We start from the raw sequence: 17,337 nt of genomic DNA on the forward strand, positions 1-17,337 counted from the left end.
CGCTTCAATGTCCAATGATGCAGGTTATATTGTGCAGCATCCTGCTTAATTGTGTACAGCTGTTTGTAAATGTTATCTCATGTATCTCATGTATATCGTATGTAATGACTGATGATCCAGGTGTCATTGACTTTGTCTCTTTGACTTGCCCTTTTGAGTTTTTGGATTTTAGCTTTTTTCCTTTGGATTTTTCGTAATTTGACTTTATGTCCTGTTGACTTTTCGTCTTTTGACCTTTGTCCTCTTCACTTTTGTCCTTTTGACTTTCTGTCCCTTTGATTTTTTGTCCTTTTGACTTTTTGGACTTTGACTATAGTTATGTCTTTTTGACTTTTTGACCTTTTGACTTTTTATTTTGACTTCATACCCGGTTGACTTGTTGTTTTTTGACTTTTTGTCCTTTTGACTTTTTGTCTTTCGACTTTTGTCCTTTTTACTTTTTGGCAATTTGACTTTTTGCCGTTTTTACTTTTTGTCTTTTGACCTTATGCCCATTTGATTTTTTGTCTTTTGACTTCTATGCTAGTTGACCTTTTGTTCATTGACTTTTTGGCAATTTCACTTTTTATCTTTTGACGTTTTATCCTTTTTGACTTTTAGACTTTTGACTTTCCTCTTTTTTGACCTTTTACCTGTTGACTTTTAAGATTTTTGACTTCTTGCTTTTGACGTAATGTCTGTTGACTAATCAACCTTTTACCTTTTATCATTTGACTTTTTGTCCGGAACCCTACCTTTAGTTACCAGTAGAAGGTTACTATTCCATCTTACTTCAGTTCAATTAATTTTATTTCGATTTCAATTCAAATCACCCAATATGCTAAAAAAACGTTTCACACCATTCAAACTGGTCTTAGGTTTGTTAACCCGCGCCCCGCTGGGCTATTCAGCCATACGCGCCTTGCTGGGGGGGGGGCAGATTCTGCCCCCCCCCCCCCGTCTAACTTCCATTCGAACCGATGGTCGTAGAAAGACGGGGAAAACGGCAATCGAAAGTTTTCAACAAGACTGATCTTAAGAGCCATTTTTTTGCTTAAGTAGGTCAGAGGTCAGGTCAAGGTCAGGTCAAGGGTACAAAATGCAAGTTTCTACAGTATCGGCCTTGCACCGTAGTTGCCGAAGAATGGACTGAGACTGATTGCCCAAAACGTGTTCTTAGACTACCAAGACAATATTCGTTGCACACAATGTCATTCAAAGGTCAAGGTCAAGGTCAGGTCAGGTCAGGTCAGGTCACCAAAAACAAAATATAGAAAAGGGCATGTGCGACACATGTTTTATGGGTCATTTTACTCATGGAATTCAATAGGCACACTCAATAAGTGATATGGACCACCTCTGGATGAATTTCAGGTCGAGGTCAGGTCAAGGTCAGGTCAAGTGAGGTCAAATTTTGAAGTTGGTTGTTAAGGCCTAAAAAGGTGTCTATCCGATGCAGTTTTTCACGGCAAATCGAATGGTGCTATTTTTATTTCCGTACGAGGTCTAGAACTTCCAAAAAAAAAACATTTTTCAAAATTTTGGTGTGTCGTGCCGTCATAAAATTTTGAATAACTCCCACATTTTTGAACCGATTCTTCTAAAAATTGGTATGTAGGTGCACATGGACCACTTCTTTGACATATATTCCGGTTTTTTCGATCAACTCAAAATTTTGGATTTTATAAATATTTTCCCAAAAAAGTCAGTTTTTTGGAAAAATTTTGGCCAAAATCCAAAATTTTCAAAAAACCGAGATAGCCATTTGATAGACAAAGTAGAATCACGTATAACCTTTTTTGTTACGTCTTGATTCCTTTAAAAATGAAGAAGTTAGCGGCGTTTGAAATTTTGCCGTTTTTTAGGCGAAAATGGCGAACATGACGTCACTAAAACGTCAATTTCTCAAAAAATTTCCGACGGATTTCGCTCAAATTTTCAGGGGACGTGTCAAATTGATGTATGATAAGGTACTGAAAGTTTGACGTCGCTGGCGTAACGCGTTTAGAGTTATTGGCGAAAAACGGGAGGGGGGCAGATTCTGCCCCCCCCCCCAGCGGGGCGCGGGTTAAGCGGCTGAAGTAAACGGCGTTAAAAATACTTTTTCTTTCGCACTGTTACATTTTCATATTGAATCGTCATCGCTTTACGAGTCATCAACAGATGTTTATCGCGTTATCACTATCGAAGTCGCAATTCTCCTAGTTATAGGCTCCTAGTTTCAATCCAATCCTAGTTTAGGAGTCATTGTTATCGAAGGCCGGTTAAAGACGTCAATTGTCCATCATTGGTTCGAAATCGCCCCAGTAATTACCGAGTTACTGAAATGGGAACAAATTTGGCACCTCTTCTTTTTGTATTTTGCACGTGCATTGGGGGTCACTCACATAGATCAAGGGTATCCGACCTTTGGTAGAAGGGATGCAGCTACCCTATAAAAATTACCGCAAGACAATCGCTCAAGCCGCTGCTGAGATATGGGCCTCTCAAAATCATTACTTTTGCAAAACTGCTTGAACACCCTTGACTTCTCACGTGGCACGTGCCACGACGGCCACTGAGATGTATCAAAAGTAGTCAATTACGGGGAAGAAGGGATGGGGCTACCCAGCAAAAAAGACCGCAGGCCAATCGGTTCAGCGGTTGCTGAGATATAAGCCTCTCAAAAGCGTTACAGGCCGGGCCGGGCCGCTCATACTGAGATTTTCCCGTTATATTCAAAAGACTTCGTTCGCTCGCTGCGCTCGCTCGCTCGTAACAACACTATTCTATACGATTATTTACTTTACGAACGTAACGTTACGATCTTTTGTCGAACGATCTTTTACAACACACGATCTTTATCTTACGATCATTTTCCTACGATCTTTCTTGTACGATCCATTGCTTTACGATCTTTTGCTTACGATCCTTGGTCGTACGATCTTTTGCGACATGCAATATTTATCTTACGATCGATCATTTTCCTACGATTAATTGCTTTACGATCTTTTGCTTACAATCTTTTTGTCGTACGATCTTTTACAACATACGATCTTTATCTTACGATCATTTTCGTACGATCTTTTTCCATACGATATTTTGTCTTACGATCTTTTGTCACGTTATCGCACGGCAGCGCTCATATCCTGTTTGGGAACATACCATCAAAGTGACGTATTGCTAATCGGCCACGGTGGAGAGGTCGAAGGGAACTACACTGATGCTTTCGTAATTTCAACTCCACGCCTACTGGGGAGGGGGATTCCCCCCCCCCCCCCAAAAAAAAAAACACACAACGTCCCACCTTGAAATACCTATGTCGTTTCAATATTATTTTTCCAGGAATTAAAATATGGAAGGTAGTCAAATTTTCCGTAGCTCATGGATTTCAGTACGGGGTCTGCCCTACACCAGTTGTCTGGTGTCGGTAGGTATGTACCCAACAGCCCAGATTCCGGAACAAGAAATGGAAATAAAGAATGAAGATGGGAGCTGGTCCCGCCAGAAGGACCAATGACTTTACATACATTTTAAGCAGTTCGTTGCATTTGTCCTCAGCGAGACGTCTCCCTAACATCTCCAACACGTTAAAACTGCAATTCATTCTTTAGACATCCAAGTTGCAAAAAAAAATCCTCGACTTATCCAGACAGAGCAGGCGTTGATTCATTCAGCAAGGATCACCATCCGGTCCAGTTCGGACGTGCATGCCTACCCAGTTCGCCTCTACATTCCGGCCCGAGTCGGAGACCCGTGGCGCCAGCTGGCGGCGGGCAGTGACGTCACTGGCCGGCGGCGGCCGACCCGCTATGCGGCGCGGGTCATCGGCCGCCGCCGGCCGCCGCTGCGCTGACGTGGTGTTGGCCTGTGACGCGGCGCTGCGGTCTCCGGCAGCCGGCCGGCCCCACTCGAGCGGCGGAGACGGGCGGACGGCACGGCTCGGGGGCGGTCGGACCGGCGCGGACCAGTCTCCAGCAACCGAGGGCCAGTCTCCACCTGCAGTCTGACGTCCCCGGACACAACACACACAGGTGAGGGGTGAGCGGGTTTTTCTGTCGTTTTGATCGAACTAGTCAGCTGATGATTACATTCGCTGACCTTGTGGCTTCGTGTTGGTTCGGGCTTCCGTCAATGGAAGGGCAGACGTTATATGGGTAGGATTCGCTATAGCCTTGAGAACCATATGATGTAGGTAGTGGCAATCGGTAGCTGTTGATGTTTAGCTATACGGGATGTAGACGGTAGAAGATTGACGTTGAGTACATTTAGCAGGCGCTCGTTCCTGGTGAAATATCTGCCGCCCCGCCTATAACATGTCAAAATGTGTGTAAAGATGCAATCGGGATTTCTGGGGTGCAATGCCCGCTCGTAAGGCGATTTTCACTAAAACCATTCTCACAAACGGAAAGTCGTGCATGTAGTTCCAGCCTCCATTATATATGATAAGTGCGCCGCCTCCATCGCTGAGTTAAGTAGTTCCAACACTGCATACATTATTTAGATTTCCTGTGCCCCAAATCTGTACAGCATTGGTACTAAGTCCCAACACCGTGCCCTTCTTTTGATACCGCGCCGGGCCAGGGTTCTGTGCCGCCCCCGTGGACACACTGCCGCTCCCGTGGGCACTGTGCCGCCGTTGCCGTCCAGACTTCCAGTGCCGTGACGCCGCCCGGTGCCGTACCGTGACGCCGTTTGGCACACGTGGCAGAAGGCAGAGCGTCCGTGACAGAGGGTAGAGCGTCCGCGGCAGAGGGTAGAGCGTCCGCGGCAGAGGGTAGAGCGTCCGCGGCAGAGGGTAGAGCGTCCGCGGCGGACTGGCGGCGGACCGTGGCATCCGCCGGTGGGCCGAACGGGACCGAGAGACCAGCGGTAGGGCACCGGGAGACCATTGGTCTGAGTCTGAACCAGATGGGATGGTCTCAAATGGCAAATAAATTGCCACTTTTTATTCGCCACCTTCACCACAAAATGTATAGTAAGATAGCTGATCCTTTGCGCATTTGGAGCCTATGTGAAAGTCGAGCTCGAGGTGCATTTTTCGTACCTAATGCCATCTCATTCGGAGAAGCACCTAAATGAGGCGGCATTGGGACATTTGCCTCACTTTGATAAGGATTATATGGATATATGGACTGTGCGCTGATCCGAGGAAATCAGCATTGGAGGCCCAAAAATAAGTGCACTTTTATCCATCTTTTTACAATGAAAAGGGGGTCAGAATATTTAAAAATTTGGATATAGGATAGCCCATACTTTTATCTACCTGTCGGATTACATTTTTTTGTTTAATTCAAAATAAATAAGAAATAAATGTATATAAATGAGAACATGTTTTCTCGTTCAGTTAGCCATTTGTTCACGCTGGAGGTATATACTTCACAAATGCAGCCGTACTTTGCGCGCATTTTCTTGCTTTTGAATGTTGGTTGCATTGTTGGCTGTCGTTGCTAATTTGTCGGATCGAGTCATTTACGTTGGTTTTGAAAAGGGTTTTGAGAAATAACGATACATTATATAGGGCCACAAGAAGCAGTAAAAATAAGTAAGAAATAGCTCGAAAAATGGTCAAAAAAGGAAAGAATATTATCGATCACTACCTCATCACGACCGGATCAGAAAACGTGTGGTGCGAAGATGTCATTCCGGGTATCAAGCCAGAGTCAGGGCGAGAAAAATGTGAAACGAAACATAATTTCTAGCAAAAAGGCAACTTTTTAGCCTCCCGTATAACTAAAAGGAAAAAATGTTCACAGACGAAACCATCAATCGAGATAAGAGATAACGCTGAGGACAATCAGATTTGCAAGTTTACTTTTGCAAACACTGACTCCTGTGAGACTCACACAGCAAGAAGAAAAACAGGACGCTATCGACGGCGCCAGTCTCAGCATACTTCCTATAATGCCTAGTGCCTTATTTTATTCTGGAGAAAAAAAGACTCACTGAAAGGAGCTACAAAGACTTAACTTGACCAGCAGTTAATGTGAAAAGAACAACTCGACATCGCAGTTCGAAGCTACGCCGCGCTAAATAATGCCATACCCATGGCAGTGATACGCCACTACATCCAAAAGAAGTAAGCTTATTCAATCAAACAATGAAGTTTATCCAGTGTGTCGTATGGGGTTATAGTTCATTATGGTCTGGATCAAATCATCTCGGAAGAATGCTCGATGAAATGATGGAATTCGTACCCTTCGCATCAATGTTAAACGATGAAGGTTGCCGCTCTTAAATGTTACCGCAAAACTTGCATCGGGATCGGGAAGCTCAAGAATACGCCAGTCTGCGAAGAACGGACGGAAAAATAGCGGTGGAGCAGAAACAAGATGCATAGGACTGATTGGAGTATAAGTAGCTGGGACAAACATCTGTGCCGGTGGTGGCCTGTTATTACAGGAACTTCTACTTTGGATATCTCAGGAAACTGGCAGGTCACCATTTCTAGGCCAGCTGTGGACATTTTTGATGGAGAAGCCAAGAAATGTGCCAAGGGCGAAGAGCATACTGTAACTAACGAGCTACAGAATATGACGGAGGCGCCGGGGGCACTAATCGTTTGGCCGAACGGGGAAGAGCACTTGATCCGCGCCCCGGCAGGTTACCTGTGCTCCAGCTTCCGAGCTGAGATGGTCGCCCTCCGAGCTGCTCTCTCCTAGCTGCTGGAGAACCCGCCGCACGCCGAAGACACCATCGTAGCCTGCACCGACTCGCAGTCCGCCCTCGCCGCCCTCCGAGGTGGCTGGGCCGCCCAGCACTCCTCGCTCGGAGTGGACATCTGGAGAGCCCTCTGGGGACGGACAGCTGGAGGCCTGTTGGTCTACCTACAGTGGGTGCCCTCACAATTTAGGTTGGAAGGCAACGAGAGGGCCGACACCATCGCCAAGAAGGCAAACATACTCGACTAAAAACAAATCCTTATAGACGTCCAGAAGGCCCACTGGGCCGCCGCCAGAGTGGCGAGGGCTCGCACCGTCGGGGCCTGGCCAGCCGGCTGGTTCCACCAGCTGACGGGGATCGACTCCCGCCTACCGTTGCCGGCGGCGACCGGCCAGCGGCGGTGGAAATGGACATCCACCAGCTCCGCGCCGGCCACTGGACAAGCTCCTCCCAATGGCGCCACAGAGTCGGGTTGGCGCCCTCCTGGCTGTCGGGGTGCAACCAGTGCGACGACCGACAATGCAGAGCCGCACTCTACCCGTCTGCTGAGAGGAGGCGGACAGCCCAAGCATGTCCTCCTGCGGTGCCCGGCTCTGATGGGCACCCGACATCGCCTGATGGCGACCATCAACCCCAACATAGAGGAGGTGCGGAGCGGCAGCATCGTGGTGGCCCTGGGGGCCGCCCACAGGCCCCTTCAGAGCTGGTCGGCTACGTCTCCATGGGACGAAGGGACACAATAAAAGCAACAATAGCTACAGCATGACAACGTGATGGGAACGACCGTCACAAGAGCTATCGCCTTATCATTCAGCAGCGAGTGGAAAACGAGCAGACGGAGGGATACGTTGCAATTGGTGATGCGCATGTGCGAATGTGTGAAAGTGCGACTATGTGTAGATGCGTGGTGCGAAAAAGTGGGTAGCAGAGAAGAACAGTGAAGACACCGTTGCAGCAGACACACATTTTCCCGTAAAGTCTCCCATCGGCATTACCGCCAACCTTTACCACCAGCGCGGTCGGTGCACTGTCGCGCGAGTTTGTAGCCAGCCATGTCAGAGATGTGAACAATCCAGCACACGGGGGAAGAAGAAAGGGATGATAGCCACCCTTTCTCGCTGGATCCCGCGGTGAAAATGGACTAACGCCATTTTCAAGCCCACTGGTGCAATGTCAGATGAACTTGACATGAGGACATCAATGGGTGTCGATGAACGTGAAATGATGTTCCAATACAGATTCATATCGACCAGAAGCCTTTCTTATTCTGAGCTACGAGCAATAGATAGTACAATAACAAAATATATTACATAAAATTCAGCCTGTCGACAGGAAACAATAAAAGGGTATTGTGTTACAACATATGGGTTCATATTACGGCTTCAGAAATTTGGGCCTCCAATGCTGATTTCCCAAATCAGCGCACAGTCCATATATAGAGAAGTCTGTGATTAACCCTATTAGTGGCAGGCTCCTGGCTACCCCTATTAGTGGCAGGGGGGCTGTTTACGACCCCCCCCCCCCCTTGATATCTCGAGATCTAACGGGCCGATTTTCAAAATTCAAACGGCATTCGATTTCGCTCAACGTGATCTACATTTCTAAAAAATAAAAATTAAAAAAATGTCAATAGGGGGGTAGAGGAGGGTAAAAACGGGCAAATTGCAGATACATTTTAGACTGTTTATCACGGCCAGGTTTCTGAACCAATCTTAACGCAACTTTTGCCGATCGATAAAGAATGAACCAGGAATTCACATGGATCCTAAAAATATGCATTTTCAAAAATCATAGGCGGATACAGATCATTGAGATTGGGGGTACACAAAAAGTATAGTAAATAAGGTTTTTGTTGGTACTGTTTCTAAAAAGGGTGGTAATGGTCTTGTTTTGTTACAATTTTCTTATGAGAGAACGACTACAATTGTATTGGTCATGCATAGGCGGTGTCAGGGCACCTATGTTGGGAGGTAAAACATAACCCCCCTTTTTGGACGCCTGGATACGCCTATTATAGCAAAAACGTGTCAAAAGAGGATGCACAATAGCTGTATATGTTATCACATGATACCTTTCATTCACTGTTCGTAAAACTGGTGCAGCATCGTGATCTTCGCCCAAATGACTCGCTTCACGAATAGGACCCCCTAATTCCCAGTGCACTGGAGCCACCCCTGGTAAAGTTTTAACTTGAAATTTTCCAGGAATGTGCCCAATTTAGTTTTAGGAAAAGTCAGAAAATTTCAGCATCGTAGCTTCAGCGGTTTCGGAGATATTCTCGAAAAACCTGAGGGGTGGATGAAACCCCCCCTGCCACTAATAGGGTTAAACGGTCACGAGTTGGAAAAAATACGGATTTTGTCTTAAATAATTCGCCATTATTTCTATGCTTCATGGCATGCCTGTAATGTTGAGGAATCAAATCTGTCATTTACTTGATTAACAAATGTATTTTTATAAATACTAGGTTGTTAGCATTTTATCAGTACCTACCTACACATTGTTATATAGAAGGGGTTATCATGGAGCTGGCGATGGACAGGAACTGCCACTTGCTCGTCTTCGACGAGCCTGGCGTTCCGCTTCCTCGGACGGTTTAACTGTCCCTCAACTAAGATAAATGCCAAGGCGTCTCTCTGAAGGTCCCTATGTCAACAATGTCCCTCACTAAATGTCTAACTAACTAGCTAACTAAATGTCTGCGCGGCGCTGGGGGAGGGAAATTTTACCCCCCCCCCCCCTCACCCTCCCGGATTTTTGCGATAACTCATAAACGGCGTAAGCCGTAAGCTATCAACACGAAACTTTCAGTACCTACCTTCTTTTGCATCAATTTGACACATGCTGTGAAAAGAAATACGAAATTCTTTGGAAACTTATGGGAAAAAATGACGGTTTTATAGCGTCACTATACGCGATTTTCGGGCGAAAATTACAGCCCAATTTTCAGACACTTCTCCTTCATTGAATAAGCCATTTACATTTTTAAAACATAACAAGACGCAGATGTTGAGGCATACAAAATAGCTATCTCAAATTTCCAAAATTTTGAAGTTTTGGCCTTGCAATTCCCAAAAACATCAAAAGTCATAAATTAAAAAAAAAAACAAAAAAATATCCCCCAAACAACTAGAAACAATTTTTTTTAAGAATTGAAATTAAAAATCGTAAAATTGTGTGTCACGCATGTATGGACTACACTGAACTCTATAATGATGGACTAGCTATACGCATTATGCATGCCAAATTTCAAGTCAATCGGTTCAAAAATGGTTTTGATATCGTCCAAAATCTTCGAAAATGTCCATAGGTAGGTAAAATGTTCAAAATCGTTCTTGACCAAAGTATGCAACACAGAAAGATAAAATATCACCATTGAACTCCCCGTAAAATTATGCATCCAGAGAAACCTTTTTATGGCAAAAATAACAATTTTGACATTTTCACATCTGTGTCTTGGCCTTTAACCTGACCCTGACCTCAGATTTACCCCCCCCCCCCCCAGCGCCGCGCGGTCGGCTGGAGACCCCAGCGCCGCGTGGGACTGTGGTGGATAAATGGTCTCTCACCATCAGTTCATGTTGCCTGTCTGATAGTTCGCCCGTCCCTGACATCCCGGCACCACCGTGTGTCCCGCAGAGGCTCCAAGATGCGCGCCACTCTGCTGCTGCTGCTGGCGGCCTCCGTCTGCGCCGAACAGGCCTGTCGCGGGCCCGACTGCAGCGGCTCGGACAGCGAGGGCGCCGGCAAGTACTCCCGAGAGAAGAACCAGCCCAAGCAGGAGATCCGCGCGCAGATGGCCAAGCTGCAGTCGGCGCTGCTCAACCTGATGAAGGACCCGTACAACCCGGAGGTGCTCCGCTCCTCGCTGGCCGACCTCGCGCTCTTCGCCGACACGCCCGAGGGGAAGCGCTTCCTCGAGCGCTTCGGCGATGTGATGGACGGAAATGGCGGCGGCGCAAGCGGTGCCATGATCCGGCAGATCTTCGGCTCGGTCCTCGCTGGCAACGTGGACTTCAGCAAGCTGATGACAGACGGCATCAGTGCCAGCACGCTGGCCACCCTCGCCACCGGGCTGCTGAAGAAGGACGGCGGCGGAGGCAACGGCATCAAGATGGAAGACCTCAAACCGATCATGCAGAACTTCATGCAGGTCATCAAAGACGAACAGGCGAGTCCGTTCCTGCTTGATCGGCTCACCGACGCGTTTAAGGAGACCATGACCGAAGCTGAACTGAAAAAGTTCGAGAGGTCGGCGGCGGGTGTGCTGGGAGGCATCAAGGCCGCCAGTAACCTGGACGACTCGGACTTTGTATACGACCAGAGCGCGCTGGAGACGTTCGAATCCTTCATGCAGGACTTTGTCGACGAGCAGGAGTGGGATTGGTCTCGGACCGGCTCCACCTTCATGCGGGAGGTGAAGAAGGTGATGCGAGCGTTCCCGGGCTCCGAGGACCAGATCGGTCGCCTGCTGCCGTCTCTGATGGAGGTGATTGCTGACGAGAAGCCCTCTGAGAAGGAGCTGCCAGAGATCATTACCAACTTTGGCGGTATCCTTGGCAATGCCGTGAAGAAAGACAGCGCAGAGCCGGAGCTTGTGAAGCTCATGCTGCAGAAGCTAAAAACACCACTCGACGAGAAAGCCAAACAGAGCGAACCAGAAAACGAGGCGTTCGTTGAAGAGGAGAATCCGGAGGATAATGAAATCGACACTGAGCCAGTGGAAGACGTCAAGCCGAAGGCTAAATCTCGCGGCGAAGCACCGAAGACTGAAGAAAAGAAGGCCACCATCAGTGCGGATGAGGTTCTCAAAAAGGCTGAGGACATGGTTAACAAAGTGCCAGACCTGTCCAAGCTCACAGACTCGCTGAGTGCCATCGCCAACGACCCCGTGGCACTGCAGGCCCTGATGATGAAGGCCGCAAGCGGTGGTCTGGACATGAACAGCATATCCAGCATGCTGCCAGAGGTGGACGGAATGGAAGACATCACGGCCTACCTGGGCCAGATCCAGAACAGCAAGGACGAGAAGGAGGTGGCCGGCCACTTCCACGCCGTGATGGACTCTGTCGGCGACGCGTTCAGTCTGCTGAACAGCGAGGACATCCGGCGGTCGGCCATCGAGCAGGGTCTGCCCTACATCCGCATGGTGCACGACTTCCTCAAGGAGCCACTGGCGCTAATGAAGATCCAGATGGGCGTGGCGTCGCTGGCGAGCATGTACGACACCTCGGTGGAGAAGCTGATCGACATGGCGGCGCCCATCGTGGAGGAGTATGCCGAGCCCATGGGCATCCAGCTGGACTTCAAGAGCTTCTGCGACGACACGCACAAGTTCTTCCTCAAGGTGTACAACGAGGTCTACCAATCGCGAAAGAGTCCCATCAAGAAGCTGTCGGGTGTGAAAGAGGACCAGTACATCGTGGAGACGGTGGACCACTCTGTTGGCGAGCCGGTGATGTTGGCCTACAGCGCCTACCGGCAGGTTCGCCGGCGGCCCGAGTGCCTGCTGCAGGCGCTCTGTCGCGCCAACCGAGAAGCCAAGGAGACAGACGCCGGCGCGTACGGGGTCCGCACCACTGTCACAAAAAGCATCAGGTGAGACGCGCGCTCCGCGAGCCGAGCATGCAAAAGGCTTCTTCAGCCGGATGCTGATACCACTATAGGGGTGAATGGTTTTCCAAGGCCCTTGTATGTTTACCTAACGTAAAAATTACTGTGTTGTTTTTAGGGCCATGTTCGATGAACGTTTATTTTGCATTTTACTTTTGACGCGCTTTTTCACGTTTCATACTGCAATCTCCACGCGATCATTACAGAACCTGTACCTAAGTGGTATTACCAAACACTTGATCCGTGTTATCCACATATTGTGGTTTAACAAAATGTCGAGAGACTCTCGATTCCACAATAATCAAATGCGTGGTGTTCACAACTCAGATGCCCGTAAACCTCTCCTTTGTTTCTCTGGTGTTTCTTCTTCCCCACTCCGGCTGTGACCGCCTGTTACGCCTGTTCCCGCTGTGACTGTCCCAATATGGCCGACAGCCGGCTGTTCGGCATGCTGCTGGCCTCTGTGGAGCACGAGATGGACTCGGTGGTGCACGACCAGGTTACCGAGGCTGTCGCCGAGGGACAGGCCGACGGCAACTGCGAGGTGAGCTAGCCGCTGGGCGTCGAGGACGCGCAGTACGCGAGGGGGACGCGCGAGGGAAGTCATTTTGACGGAGTCTGCTCGGGTTCCTTTTTGTTTGAATGGGATGAATTATGATAAGTGGTCTGCGCGGCCTCCTCCGGCGTTAAATATAGAAATTAATCATAAACGGCGGATAATGTATGAACTAAATATGAAGCTCAATTAAGATGCAAAATTAACAAGTGTGCGATAGTAGGGTAAGGTGCCTAATTAGCGACCCCCTTAAGTTGAACCGTCGTTGCTCACGCTCTATGGGTGCCACTGCCTTACTGGCTTGATTTTCGGAGAGATCGTTCATTTTTCTATTAGTTAAATGTAGTCATTTTCTGCTCCAATATCCACTAATTTATTTGTAGTGAGCATTTTGGCAAACCATTGCAAAAAAAAACGCTAATATGGAACTCTTTCAGATTAGCGACCGGGGAGGGTCGCTAATAAGTCTATGGGGTTTCCCATATTAAAAATGGCAAAAAATGCGACGCCTGAAAAGATGAAATATGATCCCAAAAAGGTAACCTATACGCAAAGCACTCAATGACTCGAACAGGAACGTTTATCCAACACGTTTACGTAATAAGAAGAAACTGATCACGTGATGCACCGAAGGCGAAAAGAAGGCGAAAGCCCCAATTTCGCGGGCTATCTTGTATGATAGTTATTCGAGGTCCGCGCTGGATTCGGCACTCCTGCAGTCGGTGACGACATTTGGCATCCTCTGCCACACATTGCAAGCTTCAGCAAAACCTCATTTTCATTTCTCTCTTTCCCCTTCCTTTCCCTTCTTGAGCTATTTGCGACCATGTCGGGCGCGAATAGGATTTATGAGTTGCGACACATTTTTAACTGCCATGCAGTGCACAGCTAAGCGATTCACTATGTGAACGCGATAATCAATTGAAAAAGGATTGTCAATTCAGAATAAAAAAGGTGCATCATTCTAATGTGCACCGCATTTCATCAGAGAGGGCCCAAATAGGTACACACGTTTTGGATAAGAAACTCGTGATTTTTATTTAAGCTCATCTGAAACGTCCCACCAGAAACACCGACAACCGGAAAATATTTTAATTTGATAACCAAAGTATGGCTGACCTTTTGACAATGTTTTTACCCCGCTTTCTCCTGCCAGTTTTTCTGTAGGGAGGTAGGTCGCAAATAGGAAAGGGTCGCTAAATGGGCACCTCAACCTATACAGTGCATGGATGATATGCAAAACTGTCTTTTACGTGTCTTCTTTATATCGACGCTGTGCCACGTAGATATGTGACGCGATTGGATGTGCTTCGAATGCCTTGCACTGACGTAGCGACAGCTATGCTGGCTGTTTAACTCTCTTTTCAAAGCTAACGCGTCTGTCTAACCCTTTCCTCCCACAGAAGCTGTACCCGGCCGACTGTGACGAGGACCCGGAGGAGCTGGACGTCATCTTCTGAGGCCGAGCCGGCGTCACTCGGTCGCGTGACGTGACGCGATGACGTGCCGTGACGTGAGGCGGGTGTGACTCGGCCGTGACTGCCGGGCGCGGCGGCCCGTGCGAACCGTTACACAGTCGCGACAGCCTCCCATCTGAGCGCCGCTCGAGCCCGGAGTGGGCCGCAGAACGGTACCTCGATCAGTGGATCCCGCTGAGTCACTATACGCGGGCTCGGAGGCAGGAAAAGCTCAATGCTGTGAGTGATGCGTCAGTCGGTCTGGTGAATTCCGTCAGGTGAAGATGAAAAGAGGGCATTGCGCTTTAGTCAACACTTGTTAAAACTGAAATGAGATGCATTATGGCGGAATGGTTCGGCCTAAATCACGTTGTGTCTGTCTCGATAATTTACTTCGACTGGACGGTTTTCAAAGACTTCAGGAATCTCACCAGTGTAGGTCGTTACTTCCTGCACAACTTCCTTGCCTACTTGCGACTGACTAAGAACGCACATTTATAACGTGCATGATCATCACAGATTGTAATCGTGTTTGTTATGCAATGAAATATATTTTCATAGAATTTCTGTTAATATTGATATGCACGTATCATTGGAATGCATACAGGTTCCTAGAATTGACTGATAAAACGAAATGCCTTGAATGGCATATCTGCAAGGTATGCAATAATGTCTATCGGCTATTGTTGAATCACAATACAGTCCGTTTGCCGTCCATAGATGCCTGCGCTTCTTTCGCTTCTATATTGAAGACTGCTGTGCACTTCTTTCGTTTCTGTATTACAGACTGCTGAACGTTTATCATTTTGTAGTGCTTTCCTGTGAAACACGTACCTACTGTAAAGCGTTGATAGAGCACGTCTCTCGATAATTCTGGTGCATTATAGAACGTAAACTATCGTTTCCCGCGGCTCAAAGCTCGTCAGGTGTCGACGCCCTAATAAAGGGACTAGCCCGATTCTTCGTATGTTGACTTGTGTTCCGCCCGCCCTTCAAGGACACTCAGAGAAGGTGTGGATCAGTTTGTTATCTCATTTTTAGGTGTCTGCAGCGCGCGTGTGTGCGTGTCCGCGTCTGTCTGGGTGTTTGTAATGATACTCTGACATTATGTGAATGCGATTGGCTGCAATATAACTTGTATTACGTGACTTCTGTGTTAAGTACTTGTGGATAGTTGTCATTCGTCATGAGTGACAAATTTTGCGCGCTTTCCTGGGAGAACAAAAAAACAGTTAAATATTGTTGTTATTTATTGTTATGTTGATTATTATTCATTATTAATTATTGTTATTAATAGTTATCAATTATTAATAGCCATCAATTATCAATTATTTGTTAATATGAATTATTCCAATTAAATGATAGGTAATTATCAAATCAATAATTACGACCATCGATGATTTTGTTATCATTTCACACAAGGATTTCACCTGCGTTGCGGATTGCCTAAAAAAAGTATATCTGTTAGGTTTGAAATTAACCGTGTACCGATTAGTTTTTGTTGTAATTAAATAGTCCAAAGAATCAATCGACAGTTTGAGGGGCTTGTTCTGTAGCATTTAGTCGTTATTTCATGTCATTATAATTATACGAAGCCAATATCTATCAGTGAATAAATATATGACTCGGCAAGTCAGGACTCCGGAACCAGCAGGGGAGGCGAGGCGGACGAAATTTCTAGAAGACGCGAATCATCAAACCCTCCCTCTACTCTTCCGCACAACTATGGTCAGCTTACTTAACCCTCCAGTACCTAATTGGTGCTTTGCCAGTCGCGAAAGTATGGGAGAGGGGGTGTCGGTTGGGCCCCCTTGCGGGCCTTGCCGTTCGGCCCCTAATCGACCTGGAGCCTCACGAAAAAAAAAAACGAACGTGTTGCCCGTGACGAGAGGAAGCCGATGATACCCAATTCTAAGGTCCCAGATCATTGGTTGACCTTCCAGGTCAGGTCAATTACCCAAAAGTCGGGAGAATCGGGACCTGTTAGAGGTTCGTAAAGTGAGATTATTATATGTTGATCAAGACAGCCCATATTCAGCCCAGATTCAGCCCGGATTCAGCCCAGATTCGGGACACCTCCGATCAAGCTGAAACTCGCACGCAATGTAGGCTATGACATGCCTAATCCACAGTCCAAGTCATTAGGTGGCACTCCCAGCCGTTTGACCTACAGAGGTCAACAAAGGTCACGTGGCCCAAATTTGCACAGCAGATTGTGGCCCACCCGGTAGAGCTAGAGCGCTAAAAATGGCACCAATCCACTCGCCAGCATCAAACCTTACTTTCCCAACACTCATTTGACCTCTCAAGGTCATGCGATGACCTAAGGTCATTTGTGGGCTATGTCGAAAATACAATTGCACAGCAGTTTTCGAGTAGAGGGATTGACCGAATTCCAAACCAAAGCACATTATCGGGTAGCCCATAGGCCGTAGTAACTTTCCTTAAAAACCGCTTTTCGATATGTGACCCCGTTTGACCTCGGCAGGTCAAAATGTGCAAATAAACGACACTCAATACGTCGCAGCCCGGATTCAGCCCAGATTCGGGACGCCTCTGATCAAGCTGAAACTCGCACACAATGTAGGCCATGACATGCCTAATCCACAGTCCAAGTCATTCGATGGCACTCCCAGCCGTTTGACCTACAGAGGTCAGCGAAGGTCACGTGGCCCAAATATGCACAGCAGATTGTGGCCCACCCAGTAGAGCTAGAGCGCAAAAATGGCACTTATCGACTCGCCAGCATCTAATCTTACTTTCCCAACACTCATTTGACCTCTCAAGGTCATGCGATGACCTAAGGTCATTTGTGGGCTATGTCGAAAATACACTTGCACAGCAGTTTTCGAGTAGAGGGATTGACCGAATTCCAAATCAAAGCACATCATCGGGTAGCCCATAGGCCGTAGTAACTTTCCTTAAAAACCGTTTTCCGATATGTGACCCCGTTTGACCTCGGCAGGTCAAAATGTGCAAATAAATGACACTCAAAACGTTGCAGCCCGGATTCAGCCCAGATTCGGGACACCTCCGATCAAGCTGAAACTCGCACACAATGTAGGCCATGACATGCCCAATCCACAGTCC

The 17,337-nt window shown here is 47.5% G+C and overlaps 1 protein-coding gene across 1 annotated transcript; it reads left to right on the forward strand.

Moving 5' to 3' along the window:
* The first annotated feature begins 3,734 nt into the window (after nucleotides 1-3,734).
* LOC122369606 lies at nucleotides 3,735-15,395 on the forward strand. Its single transcript, XM_043344462.1, has 4 exons — nucleotides 3,735-3,992; nucleotides 10,261-12,219; nucleotides 12,670-12,778; nucleotides 14,194-15,395. Exons 2-4 carry the CDS (start codon nucleotides 10,271-10,273, stop codon nucleotides 14,248-14,250), a joined length of 2,115 nt encoding a protein of 704 aa, XP_043200397.1. The 5' UTR covers nucleotides 3,735-3,992; nucleotides 10,261-10,270; the 3' UTR covers nucleotides 14,251-15,395.
* The last annotated feature ends 1,942 nt before the right edge of the window (nucleotides 15,396-17,337 follow it).

The sequence above is a fragment of the Amphibalanus amphitrite genome, unplaced genomic scaffold, assembly GCF_019059575.1.
Source record: "Amphibalanus amphitrite isolate SeventyFive unplaced genomic scaffold, NRLGWU_Aamphi_draft 001055F_arrow, whole genome shotgun sequence".
Lineage (NCBI taxonomy): Eukaryota > Metazoa > Arthropoda > Thecostraca > Balanomorpha > Balanidae > Amphibalanus > Amphibalanus amphitrite.